The 13719-nt window shown below is 42.6% G+C and overlaps 1 protein-coding gene across 4 annotated transcripts in view; it reads right to left on the minus strand.

Annotated features, from left to right (window-relative positions):
- LOC114434912 (pre-B-cell leukemia transcription factor 1) overlaps nucleotides 1-13719 on the minus strand; it is a 51071-nt gene that overhangs the window by 6101 nt on the left and 31251 nt on the right. For all 4 annotated transcript variants that reach the window (XM_028404367.1, XM_028404366.1, XM_028404368.1 and 1 more), the window contains 4 exons: nucleotides 6574-6818; nucleotides 4810-5000; nucleotides 2704-2839; nucleotides 1300-1459 (listed from right to left, as the gene is read on the minus strand). In XM_028404367.1, the coding sequence (XP_028260168.1) occupies nucleotides 1300-1459; nucleotides 2704-2839; nucleotides 4810-5000; nucleotides 6574-6818 (732 nt within the window). The remainder of the gene's footprint in view (nucleotides 1-1299; nucleotides 1460-2703; nucleotides 2840-4809; nucleotides 5001-6573; nucleotides 6819-13719) is intronic.

Below are 13719 nucleotides of genomic sequence, written 5' to 3' on the forward strand. Positions count from 1 at the left end.
AGACATACAGTCTAGACATTGTTAATGTGCTAAATGACTATTCTAGTTAGAACAGGCTATTTTTTAATGGAATATATACAAAGGTATACAGAGGCCCTTTACAGCAACCATCACTCCTGTGTTCTGATGGTACATTGTGTTAACTAATCATGTTAAAAAGGCTCATTGATGATTAGAAAACTCCTGTGAAATTATGTTAGCACAGCTGAACTGTTATGCTGAGCAGAGAAGCTGTAGAACTGGTGACCCCAAACTTTTGAACAGTAGTGTATATCTATATATATCATCATGGGGTCCAGCACAAAAACATGCTGGCTGTTTAGCCCACCTTATCATTGGACCATGCAGGAAAATGCTAGCTTTAACTGCCAAAATAAATGATTTAAATTTTTGGGATTAATAAAGTAGTTTTTTTGTTAAACATGATAATAACCTTTATCTCCAGTTGAGGCTACAGTTTCAACAGACTAAAAGTAAGACAGCAAATACAAAAACATTCCCCAATAACACTGGACAGTAGTCTTAAAAGATAAGTCTGGCATTATTCAATAGTACTATTACCTTATGTATAATTAGGAATTACTATTATATATATAAAGAGAGCTGATCTTAAATCTTGGATAGCCTGTGTTAGTTTAACAGCTCGATACAAACACATTTATAAAAGTGATGAAAACCTTTTTAACAAAGTTATAATGTGAGAAACAATATGGGCGCAATATGTTTTTTTGTAAATTTTTTTGTACAGTCTATGTTAGACATTATATGTGTCAATGGAATCAGCATTCAACATTTTTTTTAATTTAAATATATTTTCATTCAACAAATTTGAAATGATTTCCCTTTTTTTGGTTGTTTTTGTATAAACTATAATAAAACCAGAATATCACCAGACTTATCCTTTAGCGTCAATGCAGACCATGATGAATACAGCGTTAAAATACACGAAGAACATGATTAATTGAGACCAAGACAAAAAAAAGGACAGAAGGATGTGGAGACTTGGCATGGGGCTCAGGCTGGCTAATCTCTGACAGCTTTTGCTCTACAGAGGTAGTTGTACTGCACTTGTCAAGGGGGGGAAAACCCTGTTAAACCTGTTTCAGATATAATAACAGTGCATTACCATGTGATAGGCATGTACTGCCTCTCCCTGAGAAAGCCTCATTTCTTTCATCCCTTTACAAATCACCAGCATTAAGCACTGAAAAAAAGCCTCAGATTGCCCTAGCTGTAGTAATGCACAGAGGAGGAACATGTCTTAATAGCTGAGCAGAGCCAGGTCACTTCCTGTCTCACCTGCAGAGTTTGGTGTTGAGGGTGAATTTGCTTGGCTTCCATGTGAGGATGCATTAGCCGCATTCACGGCAGTTCTCGCAGCGTACATGTTGGCTTCCTCTTGGAACTTACCAATGTTTTTCTTGTATCTGATTCTTTTATTCCCAAACCAGTTGGAAACCTGAGCAGACAAACAAAGAAAAATATAGTTTAATTTTCACGACATCTCACACACACACACACACACACAGAGAGGGAGAATCCTGTCAGTGTTCAAGCTATGCACGTGTAACGCTGCGGAGAGCCTCCGTCAGAGGTAAGGGCTACATAGAGACTGGTGCTGTGAATCTACATTAGTGCCAGAATGGAATGATTGCCAATAATAAGTCTCATTATGTCACCATGACTGCAGCTATCATCAGGAACTCACGCAAGCACCAATCAGTCAACATCCGCTTAAAAAAAAAACAAAAAAAAAACACCCCCATTATGGCTAATGGACTCCCAGATGAAAGCCAGGGGGGTAATCCCAAGCGCTAATGATAAACAACATTAAAATGAAAAGCAAATCAATCCTGCAAAGTTTCCGATACACAAAGTAGGTAAACATTCTCCTTTATTACGGCCGAGAAACAAGAAACTCTACAAATCATTCCTACGCTACCGAGCTGCTTCCAACGACGGAGCCCAGCTGCATCCGCAAATCATTTGGTATAAATGAATGAAACCATTCGAGAAAACAAATCCATTCCCTAAATGATGACTGCGGTTTACCTTGGCAGTATCTGTGAGACAATCTGAAAAAAAAGAAGCTGCCTAAATATTTGACTTTGCTTCTTACCGACAGTTTAGGTGTCTTTTTTTTAAAGTATGATTTATTGTGAATTGTCGCAGGCATCCACTGACTGCAGCACTAATTATTCAGAGGCTGATGGCTTTTCTGAGCTGAAAGCAGATATTGATTGATGCATTAGTTGCTTTGTCAATAATGTCAGATATAATGACATCACATGTTAGCAGAGCTCAAGCTTTATAATCTCATGTTCACCAAAAAAAAAATCAGATATTTCCCATTTCTGTGTGTCGCACATATTATACAGTGTATGATGAACAGTGTTGTTACTTTAATAGAAAAACCATGTCACTGGTCAAAAATAGCTTTGTCTTCGGTTTGATTTACACACTTAGAAAACTCACGACATGGCATATTTATACTTTCTGCCTTCTTTGTTGTGTACAATAAAAGCTACTGCTAAAAGATTACAGGAGCTGTCTGTACTCATGACAGAAAACCTATTATTAGGTTACTTGCCGAGACGCTCTCACAGCGGCTTCAGATTAACAAACGCTTCTCTCCGTCTCTTTCTCTTGTTGTGTTACAGTGCTGTCCCTACAGGTGGTGTTGAGCTGTATTCTGCGGTGTACCTGGGCCACTGTGATGCCGCACTTCTTTGCCAGTTCTTCTTTAGCCTCCTCGCTGGGGTAAGGGTTACTGAGGTGCGAGTAGAAATACTCGTTCAGGATCTCCGTCGCCTGCTTGTTGAAGTTTCGTCTTTTCCGTCTGTAATAAGAACATTCGGTACTTTAATACAAGTGCAGCTGAGGTTAACCATGCAGACATGAGATGCTGCCACTAGGAGACACTAAAGACAGCGACGACAACAAAACTCAAGCAGAGCCTGACACATGTTGGACTTCTGGGACAGATACTGATGTTTTTTTTTGGCAAATTTCTTAATAAATGTGCAGAATAGCTGGTTAGCAAACTCACTGTGTAGTTGTCATTGGGTTATGTTTGATTAAAAACATTATAACATAATAAATGTGGTTGATATTTTTCCATACCTGTGCAACAAGCAAATGTCCTTCAGTCCTGACCCAGTATTTAGCTTTGATGGCTGTTTTTACTGTCTGTGTATGTGAATATTTATCTGACGAATTAAAGCAGAGCTGCTGCTTATCTTTACATTTCTACCTACACAATGTCACATTATTTAGCAGGGCTTAAAAAGCCATGTTTACAGATGAACTCCAGAGCTGCACTCTGGGAACGAGGACATCTGACGTTTATGCAAACTAAATGCCTTCAAGTCAAACTCCTCTGATACATATCGGTCTGCTGATTTTTGATCATTTTGACATATAAGCCCTAGTGTTTGTGTATATTCAGTTTATAATTCTAACATAATTTAGAAAGTGGCTCATCACATATATGTCTGCTTCAAATCTGTTTACAGTACTGTATGCTATACTGTTGCTTTATTTTTCTGTCAGTAACATATGTGATATTGATTATTATTACTGAAAACAGCTATGATGGTGAGACTGACCCAAAACAGTAAAACAAACCGCTGAAAGAAGCTAAAATGTTCCCTAAGAGTTTAAACACCTTAGAGGGTGAACATTTATCACTACACGTGTGCTGCTCTGTGTGGGCCAACAATGCTTCCTCCATTAATTCTCTTTTTAAATCTGACCTTTAGCAGATAGCTGTGGCTTATTAAAGTCTTTTCTTTTCTTATTTCTTATACTCTTGGCTCTAAATTCTTTATTATTCATGGCTTACTCCTTTACAGTAGTTCAGCATTAATAGTAAACACATTTCAGCATCACTGTCCCAGCATGCAAAAAATTCATGGCAGCACAGAAACAAGGCAGGACTGATCCACCATGAATCATTAACACGTTTTTTTTTTCTTTCATGGTTTTGCATATAAAAATGAACCCTGTCTCTCTCACAGCACCACACGCTTTGGAAGCAGACAGATGTCACATGCTGATGCCCATGAGCTGACTGACCCCTCCACCCCGCACCTCATCAGGTCATGTCTACATGTGCCACATCTAAAGAGGGCTTTACATAAGCTGGAGGGGGGGGACCCTGTAAAATCTCTTTGCATGTATCCACCGGTGAAGAGATTTGTGCTAAAAATCTCTGTCCCTCGCTCCAAAAAGCCTGCATGACAATATGTAAATGCGCACAGCATGGGCTCCGGCAGCCAGTAGATTAATCAGCGGAGCCGAGCATGGCAGTGCCTCTCAACCAGTGAAAGCTTTCCTCTTCCTCTCTCCCCTTCCCCTCTCTGCTGCTCCACCACAATCATTTGCAAGAGAATAGATAGGGAGCTTTGTAAGGGAGCGCATGCCTCATTTAAATGTTATGCCTCCGACTCAGACTTTGAGTGAGATTTATCCTTGGAGAAATGTATGCAAATCCAAAAGCACGCATCAAAGAGAACAAGCGATTACATTTAAAAAAAAAAAAAGGAAACAGTTAGCGTTATGGAGCATGCGAGGAGCTCTTATTGGCCGGTGTTGTGCGGGGGTATGCTGGTCCAAATGGCATCTACAGATGCAAAAGCAGCACAGCATGTGTGGTAAGCAGCAAAAAAGCAGCGTGTGCTACAGCATGCTTATAGCATGATAGGCCTCCTACACCAGCCATTCATATGGATATGAGGCTATGAGAGGGTTATAGGGTATTTTGTCATGTTGTTAAAATTGGGAGGCAGTGTAGAGAGTTGTACACACCTGGCATCGAGGAAGCGGGAGCGCAGGATCATGACGGCCTCGCAGGTGCTCTGTTTGAGCTGCATCTGGATGGAGCTGAACTTGCGATGGATGATGCTCACCATTCGCTCGATCTCTTTGGGCGATATCGGCCGCGTGCGTGACTGCTCCCGCAACAGGTTCATCACATGAGTGGTGAACTCATTGCACGCCTGTGAGGGGGTGGGGTGGGGGGGTAAACAAACACAAAGAGTACACTGCAGATGAGACCTCCATTTGTCTGTGTGACCGTGGCAAATTGGGCGTACAGTATTTAAAAATGCACATTTCTGTGTTTATGTAAGGTCTGGGATGAGCTTTCTATCAGAGCCAAGGAGGAATAAAAGCACTGATATGTCTCATATTTAACTGAAATGGTGATGGCAGTACGTTGAGAGGAACCAATGACAGCTGTTCCCCTCTCGGAGACACACTTTCACAGCACAGCCAACCCTGAGAGACGAACACGCCACAACGTTTCATTCATCCCCCCACCCCCCCTGTGTGACACCAGGCGTGAATCTGCCACGATATTACACTCCGACTCTGTGTCTCTTACTGTCTCCTCTTCTTTATTTCTGCCGCTCCTGTCGATCTCTCTCTGGATTTAGCCGTGTCAGGCTTTGTCTGAGTCTGTCTATCTGCGTGTTCATCTGTCTTACTCACATTCATCTGAAAGGGATGCTATTGTCATGAATGCATCCGTTATCAAGGCAATGAGAAGAAATCAGCCCCCCCACAACCCCTCCTCCTTACTACCACCACCCTTTTCCAACAGACTTTCAATGCTATACTTGGAATACACAGAGACACACAACAGGCTGCATATGATGGACTATTCTGGGGGTGAAAAGCACAGCCTAAAGTGAATTCTTACTGACAGCGATGTGTACCCAGTCTACAAGGGTTGCCATTTGATTTAAGACCGATCCTGCCTCGATGAGGAGTGAAGATCAGGATTTTTCAAAGTTCCCATGTGCAAAGAAGAAGTTGGAAGATGAACCACAGCATAATATAATCAGCATCTGAATATGTCTTATTTTATCTAGGACTCCATCTTTGGGTTGTTAAAAAATGCTGCAATGCAGAACATCTAACTAAACTAACGAAAAACTTGAATCTGACAGATACATGGGTCAGCTGATCCGCAGCCTGATGTGTGCTCATCGTTTTTCTCCAGACACTTAACCCTACGTTGAGGTATAAGGCGTATGAGGCGTTTTGATTAGCTTTGAGTAGACAGTAAAAAGCTCTATATAAATACACAGCTTATTACATAATGCAGAAGAAGTTGCTTGGTAAATGTAGATGAAGCATCACTACATAGAGCGCGTTAGTTCCAGCTGCAGCTGAGCAGCTGACAGTTGCTACCTGGTTGTAAGTTATACATTTTCCCTCACTTAACCTTCATGACAATCATCATGCTGCTCTTGCTCTTGCTTTTGCCATCTGTTATCTGCTATGTAGGCAAGCAGCTCCCCAGCTATAGTTTGTCTGTATATGTATAACGAATACTGTCTAATATGTTGATATTAGAATCTTTGATACTAAAATAATCAGTATTTGGGTGAGTGCAAAGGTGAGATTTTCAGTTGTTTTGTTTGTCCAGGAGTCTTGGCTACTTTAAAATATTTTGTTAATATCATACAAAATAAAATTGGCTTCACATGTAAAAATATTTGTTGTCAGATTTCAAACATAAATAGACCATAATGTTGTACTGATGTCAGTGGTTCGTTGGCTCACCTGTTCATACTTCTCCAGCTCTGTGTGGTAGATCTGTCTGATCTGTGTTAGTTTGGCCCTGTAGTCGGAGTGCTCTGCTGAGTTGTCGACCCCCGCCCCTCCCGAGGCGGCCGCTGCAGCCGCTGCCGCCGCCGATCCTCCGCCTTTCTCCGGGCCCGACACTCCCTCTGCCAGCAGCATGTTATCCAGCCGCATGAGCTGGGGATCCGGAGGCTCCTCCTCCTGGGCACTGCGGATGCTCAGCACTGTGGATGACAGGGAAAGGTCAAAGGTCAGTCATAAAGGTCGCACCTGCAGCGGCGTGATGCACCCGTAACAAGCTGTCAGCCGTGCAGCGGTCGTCGGTCTGACCGCTGGGCTGCACCCACTCATCCGGCCGGCTCAGTGTGAGACAGGCAGCATTGTAGCAAAGACAGGCATGCAGGTGGAGGAAGAGTGCAGAGCAACGGAAACTGCAAGTGATGAGTTTTTTTGTGCTCTGGTATAAGAAGGAAAAAGAAGATCTGTAAATAGACACAATGTCTCTCAGTTATTACTAAGACATTCAATTTTTTCTATAGTATTGTTTTTTTTTAAATATTATTATCATTAATACTTAATATTAAGCAACACAATGAGGGCTGATGGAACAATGTGCCGTGGCCACTTCAGTAAACAACGGATGATAAGATCGGTGATCTGGGTAGATCCCTCTGACTACCACTAGAGGTCTCCCTTGCCATTCTTTAGGACATACAAGTCCCACCTTCCATTTTCTGAGGTAAAAACACTCCCAGGCTCTTCTTCCTCCATCTGAGAACCATCCATTTCAATGTAAAGCCCTTCTTCTGCCTGGATTGCGGTGCTGCTAAGATCCAAATTGATCCCAGAGTGGACATTGAAAGTGCATCAATGGCAGCGGGGCCAGGGCTGCGGCGCCAACACGCGGTCTGACTCTGTGACTTTGCGCCCTGCAAGTGTCGATAGCCATTTAAAATGGTACCACTTGTCATTTGTCTCATTGTCATTGAATGAGAAGGGACAGGCTGGGAGCACTTCATTAATTCAGAGACAATAGGAGTGCTTGGTGCATTAACCCCAGACTGCTGTCCGGGGTTGGTAGGCCTGGGCAGGGGGTCACTGGGATGAGAATGAGGCCTGCTGTACTAGCAGGGTGTGAGGAGGGGGGCTCCCCCTTTTTTATCTCCCCCCCACCAATCTCTGTTTAAGTGGACTGGAAATGCAAATATGGCAACTGTTGGTGAGTGGAAGAGGTCAGCGGTTCAAGCCACAGGCTCAGCGGGAGGTAGATTGAGTGTGGGCGGAGTGTTGGAGGAAGAGGAGGAGGAGGTATGGGGGTGGGGGGTGTGGTGGTCTCTCGGGATGGCAGGACTGTACAAACATCCTGTCTCATTACCCTGACTCCTTCATCGCTCTCATAATGTATGGACACGCTTGGAGGGGGGGGGGGATCTCGGATGGCTTCACACCCACCTTAACTGTGCACCGCCAACTACTGTGACCCGATCAAACCTGCTCCATCAGAAACTCTAAACCCGCCTGTCTGCTTTAGTTAAAGTACATCAGCAGCGGCCCCCGCCTCGCCTCCTGAATGCTCACCAGTAGAGAGAGGCACGTTTTTTTTTTTTTGTTTCTACAGTTACCACCTCATAAATACCAGACTAAAGTGGGTGTTAAAAATAAGAGTGCACCACAACATCCCATGGAGGGATATAAGCTGCACTTTCTGGAAGTAATTTCCAGTAAAAAAAAAAACTCATAGCAGAACATATTTGTAGTAGAAGAGAAGAGACTGACAACTTACACAGAAAGATACAGTTTAAGATCTCCAGCAGGTTTAACACTATAAACAATTCTTATCTATACTTATGTAATTCATTTCTTCTTATTTTAATTTTGATACCAGATATCAAAGCTGGCTTCAGTTTTCCACATCATTTATGCTTTTTGCATCCACAAGACAGGCTTAAATCCACCAAAGAGTCAGCGTTTCATCATGCACAGTGAATTGGCGTCTACAGGATTATGAAGTCACACACTTTCTTCTCCTCTGAAAGTCTGTGCAGTGTCCTTTGAGCCTTTGCTTGTTTTTAATATTCTCTTAAATGTAGAGTTTTGGAGCCCTTGCAGTATGAAAAAAACTCAACGCAGTGTCTCATGGATTTACGTCACTTGAACCCAAGCAGAAGCAGACTGTATACGCTGAGGTTAAAATGATTAATAATTATGCTTGGCTTGGAGATTAACTGATGTCACAAAATCCTAAATGCATCTGCAACAAAAGTGGCAAAATAAAAGTCCCGAGCTTTCAAATGTATGCGAGTAAACTCTTTTCAGATGTTTCTAGCTAAAATCTGAGGCCGGATTTCTTCCCCAAACTCATAAAACGTCTAGACTGTCAAATGAAAAGGGAACATAAAAATTCCCAGTGTCCACAAAAACGATTCAATTCACGTCTGCCAAGTTCCCGCTTAACATTCATGAAGTGTTTATTTTACTTGGCTTGAAGCTCCACCAACATCAGTCTTCTAAGAGCGCCTGTTGCAGAGAAGGTCATTTCTGAGGAGATCGCTCGGAAGGGGAAAAATAGCAGGCTGACTTTTTTTTTCTAAATATGAGAAAGGTCAGGGACGAATGGAAAGCAAACGACTACATTCAGCATTGCTGGTTAATCCAAGCTGTGCTTTATACTTTAAAAAGAAGCAGCGTCTTAAACAGACAATTAACACACACACACACACACACACACACTGCGACATGATCCCCAGGCCTCGCTTGTTGACACGTGTACACCCTTCACTAATCAGCCACGTATCACATCCTCTCCTCGCCCAGATCCCAGCTCCATTCTTGCTGCTGATCCAGCTGTCTTGGAGAGCATCTGTCAGGAGGGACCCAGGAAGGAACAATGCATTACGCCATGTTGGCTGTGTACTGTCATCCCTCATTGACAGCACATTGTCACACTTACACAGTGTCCTCTGAGCTGGGAACAAGCTAGGTAGCTGCCTGCCTATAAACGTAAGCTCTTCCTGCTGCCTCTTATCGTAGGATCTGATGGGAAAGTCGCTCCGAGTGGGGTTAATGTGGATCTCTGCGAGGCGGATGTGATGGCATTCATATTTAATTTAAGCAGCTAATCAGTGTGAGCCTTATGGACAGACATGGTCTCCTGTCTCAGTAGTGGAGAAAAGCACAGAACTGCAGTGTTTGTATGTGAAATGATGATTTATTTATTCCACTCTGAACCTAAAGCACATAATTAAAACCATGCAGGGATTATCTCAAACAAATAAAATTAATAAAGAAAAGAGAGGGATAATGCCTCCATGAAATTGGCTTTGCTGTGGGTCATAATTACACGACTCAGTGAGGGCCACTTTATTGGCTAATGGCACCCTAATTGATTCATCCTAATGTTTTTCGAGCCTTGGGTCTGCTGGGCACTCCCTGTCCAATAGTGCTGGTGAACTTACTTAGCCACCCGCAGACAAACACTGAAGGTTCTCCCAGGGATAAACAATTATCTATGTGTGTGTGTCTGTGTGTGATTCGGGCCCCACTCCCTCTCTCGGTGAACACACATTTTCTGTACGTCTCTAATGGATGCCATTTCCCTCTAGGAGGCGTCTCAAAGATGGCTTGTTGTCAGACGATGCCTTATCCCCACCCCACCCCCCCCCCCAAACACCCACTGTTGTTGACAAGCAATTCTCACAAGTAGGAGGTGTGCACGAGCTTTATGGCTATGCTTTATTTTGTGCGTTAATCCGAATAAAAACACGAGATTTCTGCATGGATGTATCAGGGCAGGATGGACGTTGGTTTTTACAGCTCTGCGTACACAAAGAGAAACAAAATGTCACAGACTCTGCAGACAAGGAAAGTAAACTGGAATGGGAGCACATGACATTTATTTAACCTCACAACATCTGGCCTTTTACAAATCAAATCGATATTTAATAAAAGCCCGGGGCAATTGGCTTTCGGAGAGGTGGATGTTTAACTGTCTGGTCGTTTATCTGGGAATATTTATTTCATTTCCACACAGCTGAGGGAAAAAGCTTTTTGCTCTTTGAGGATAAGCTCGGAATATCATGCTCGGAGATGATTTACGTCCCTATTTGGGGGGGAGAAAGCAGCTACCACCCCCCCCCCCCACTCCCTCCACTTTGTTGCTTGTTTTCAGCAAGCACATGTGTAACATTCTCCGTTGCCCATATATTAGTCATTTGGGATTGGCTCGTGGCCCCATGTGAAGATGGGTGTGAGTATTAAAATATTAATTGAACTACATGTGACAAAGATACATCATATGAGAGCAGCTCTGAATTTGGGGTGAATCTTAATTGAGCAAAGACCGCAGAATAAACTCACTCTCCGAGGGGGGGGGGGGACACAAGTGTGTTGGCAGCCTGAGGGGGTCGTAACTACGTAGCTTCTTTTGGAAAAATGTTGGAGAAGGACACGGATCCATTATAGATTGTCACATCATCTCCAGTTCAGAAGTGTGAGAAATATTAAAATTGACAGCAAATAAAAACAAGATCCAGGTCTAAAAATACACATCTGAGTCAGTGACAATATTTGGGATTGTATCAAAAGCTTGTCAAGGGGATTAAGATTTCTTCCAGGACACTGCTTGCATCTTCAAAATGATTCCCCCTCTTCTTTTTTTTATATAACAATATCAGACTCAAAGAGTTACAAGCACACCATGCTCTGCAGTCCACATATCTCATCCTATCAGATTAACAGAGGCAAATGGCAGGCTGTCAAAAACCATTACCATATGTAATCCCCTTCTAGATTTTGAAGGCATGTCGACAGGGACTGTTGGCATGGCAGCCTGTCATGGCGATCGGGTGATGGGGGGGGGGGAGCCTGATGTTTAATTAATGACGTTTGGCGGTTCTGTCACTGTTAGCGAGATGGACAGTGAAACATAAAGGCCTCAGACACAGATTGGATGCCTTAGCTCAAACTAGCGCAGACCTTTGGAGGCCCCTCCGCTTCTGCACCCAGATGCTGAAATGTGATCTGCGATGTTACGTCACCAGCCGAGAGTCGGCCAAAAGTGACACTCAACGCCGGTCAGGTGACAGCAGGCCCAGGCAGATCAACAACCCCCCCACAGTCTGACATTTCTGACGGCTCTTTTGCTAGAAAGACTTAAACAGGTTTTTCAATGGAGCACAAAAAGGGGAACTTCCTGTGTTTGTAGTACAAAGAATCACTACAGTTAAAAACAAACAATAAAAAACACATTTCCTTCAAGTATACTAATACACATGACAGTAATATTAGATTTTCCCTTTGACCTGGTAAGAAAGATTCATTTTAATGCCAGATTAAGAACAAAACAGTATTTTTCCACAGCGGGAGTTAATATGAGGGACTAAGTGGGAACATGTTGACGGGAACAGCTCCCTTCTAAACAGGCCTTTAGGTTTTGTATTTAGGTTTTATATTACGCATTATGCTTGCCCTCAATTTTTTCAGGACTGAGCAAAGGTACCTCCCTTCTGGCAGGCACTTCTAGAACTTCTACTGGGGGCACTTGGAGCTGTGGGAGGCCACCCTAAAAATTCCCCACAAGTTCCTGCAGTGGAAAAACACCTATTAACGTGGGCTTGTGACATTAGCTTAAATATGCTTTCAAATATTACCTGCCTTAATACCCAGAAGGACTTTTATCAAAGAAAAAATGGAAGTTAATACTAAGACAAAAATGCATTAATATTATCATTAGGGATGCCAGCTTTAATCATTTTAAGAAATGAGATATTCAAAACTCTGTATTGTATTTATCAAAGAGCGTCAGTATGAGATTAACAGCACGAGTATAATCTTGCATACATAAAACCATAAACACCATGTTGTGCAAACCATGCCTCAAAGCTGCCTATCCTTCTCATGTGTCACATAAAGTCAAAAGCTTTTGCATAATTAACCCTTCCCAGTCAGGCAGTGGCCGGCCTGTCCGCTTGAATTTACAGTGACAGTGCTGGCCCTATTTGTTTGCATTGGTGCTTCAGTGGGCACACTTCATTGTGGCTTCAGCAGTTAATAAATCACACTAGAAGCCCCCTCTCTCTCCCTCTCTCTCTCTCTCCCTCTCTACACCAGCCTGTGCTACGGTGGTCCTGTCACAAGGCAGGCACCAGAGCCGAAGCGACAGCTACATGCTAATTCAACATCGGCATAATTCATTATACAGTCGCAAGTGTACTGGAATGGAAAGAGAACCAACATACACCAGGAGGAAGACGACAGGCATCAAACTGTTAAATCCTGCTCTCCTTAAGTCCCCTCTGTTTGCCTTTGTAAAGACCTGACTCTTTAAACTCCTGCCAGCAATATAAAATTATACTTCACTTATAAGATATGAACAAAAAGTACTTTAAAGCATGTGAAGAATAAAGAAAATAATTATACAGCGTTGCTTTCAAAGCGTAGACATAAAGTCATGTAATTGATTTTAAGAGAAAAAGGTTAACATACAATATCAAGGAGGTTAATGGACAATGAAGACAATTAAGTGGCAACTAAGGTTCTTAACAGTGTTGTTAAAAAGAAATCTGCCGTTTTTTATGAATTTTCTAATCTATAGCGCCACTTCCTGTAAGTCACGCAAAAGCCAATGTAAAATGACATATCAAAAGGCAGAATGGGAGCTACTGCACTAAAGGGGAAATTAACAAAAAGATAAAGAGTCAATTAAAGCGATAAGGCCTTGTGCTCTTCAGAAGGTGAAAACCAAGGGGAGTGGAGCTGACAGCCTTCACATTAAAGCGCTCCACTGCTTTCTCATCCTCTATGTGGCCCCTCCGCTTTGTCACCACCAGTTCAGAAGAGAGAGAGGGAGAGCCTTTTGTTAGGAAATCCTGATCACACACACTCCAATTCTCTGTAGATACTACTAATAGAGGTAATTAGAATTAGATCCACCAAGGCCTCAGGGCCACTAATGACAATACAGTGCTTGGTAGAGTGGACATACACTTTCTACTGGAATATACATGAAAACTTATTACAGTTCTTCTAAGAACTTTAGAAGAATGTGATGCCCAACCCCAACCCAGCGCAGACTATTTCATTATGTCTCTGAGTTTGTAAAAAAACACACTTTTTCCAGGTCATTTC

Source organism: Parambassis ranga, chromosome 4 (assembly GCF_900634625.1).
Source record: "Parambassis ranga chromosome 4, fParRan2.1, whole genome shotgun sequence".
NCBI classification, from domain to species: Eukaryota; Metazoa; Chordata; class Actinopteri; family Ambassidae; genus Parambassis; species Parambassis ranga.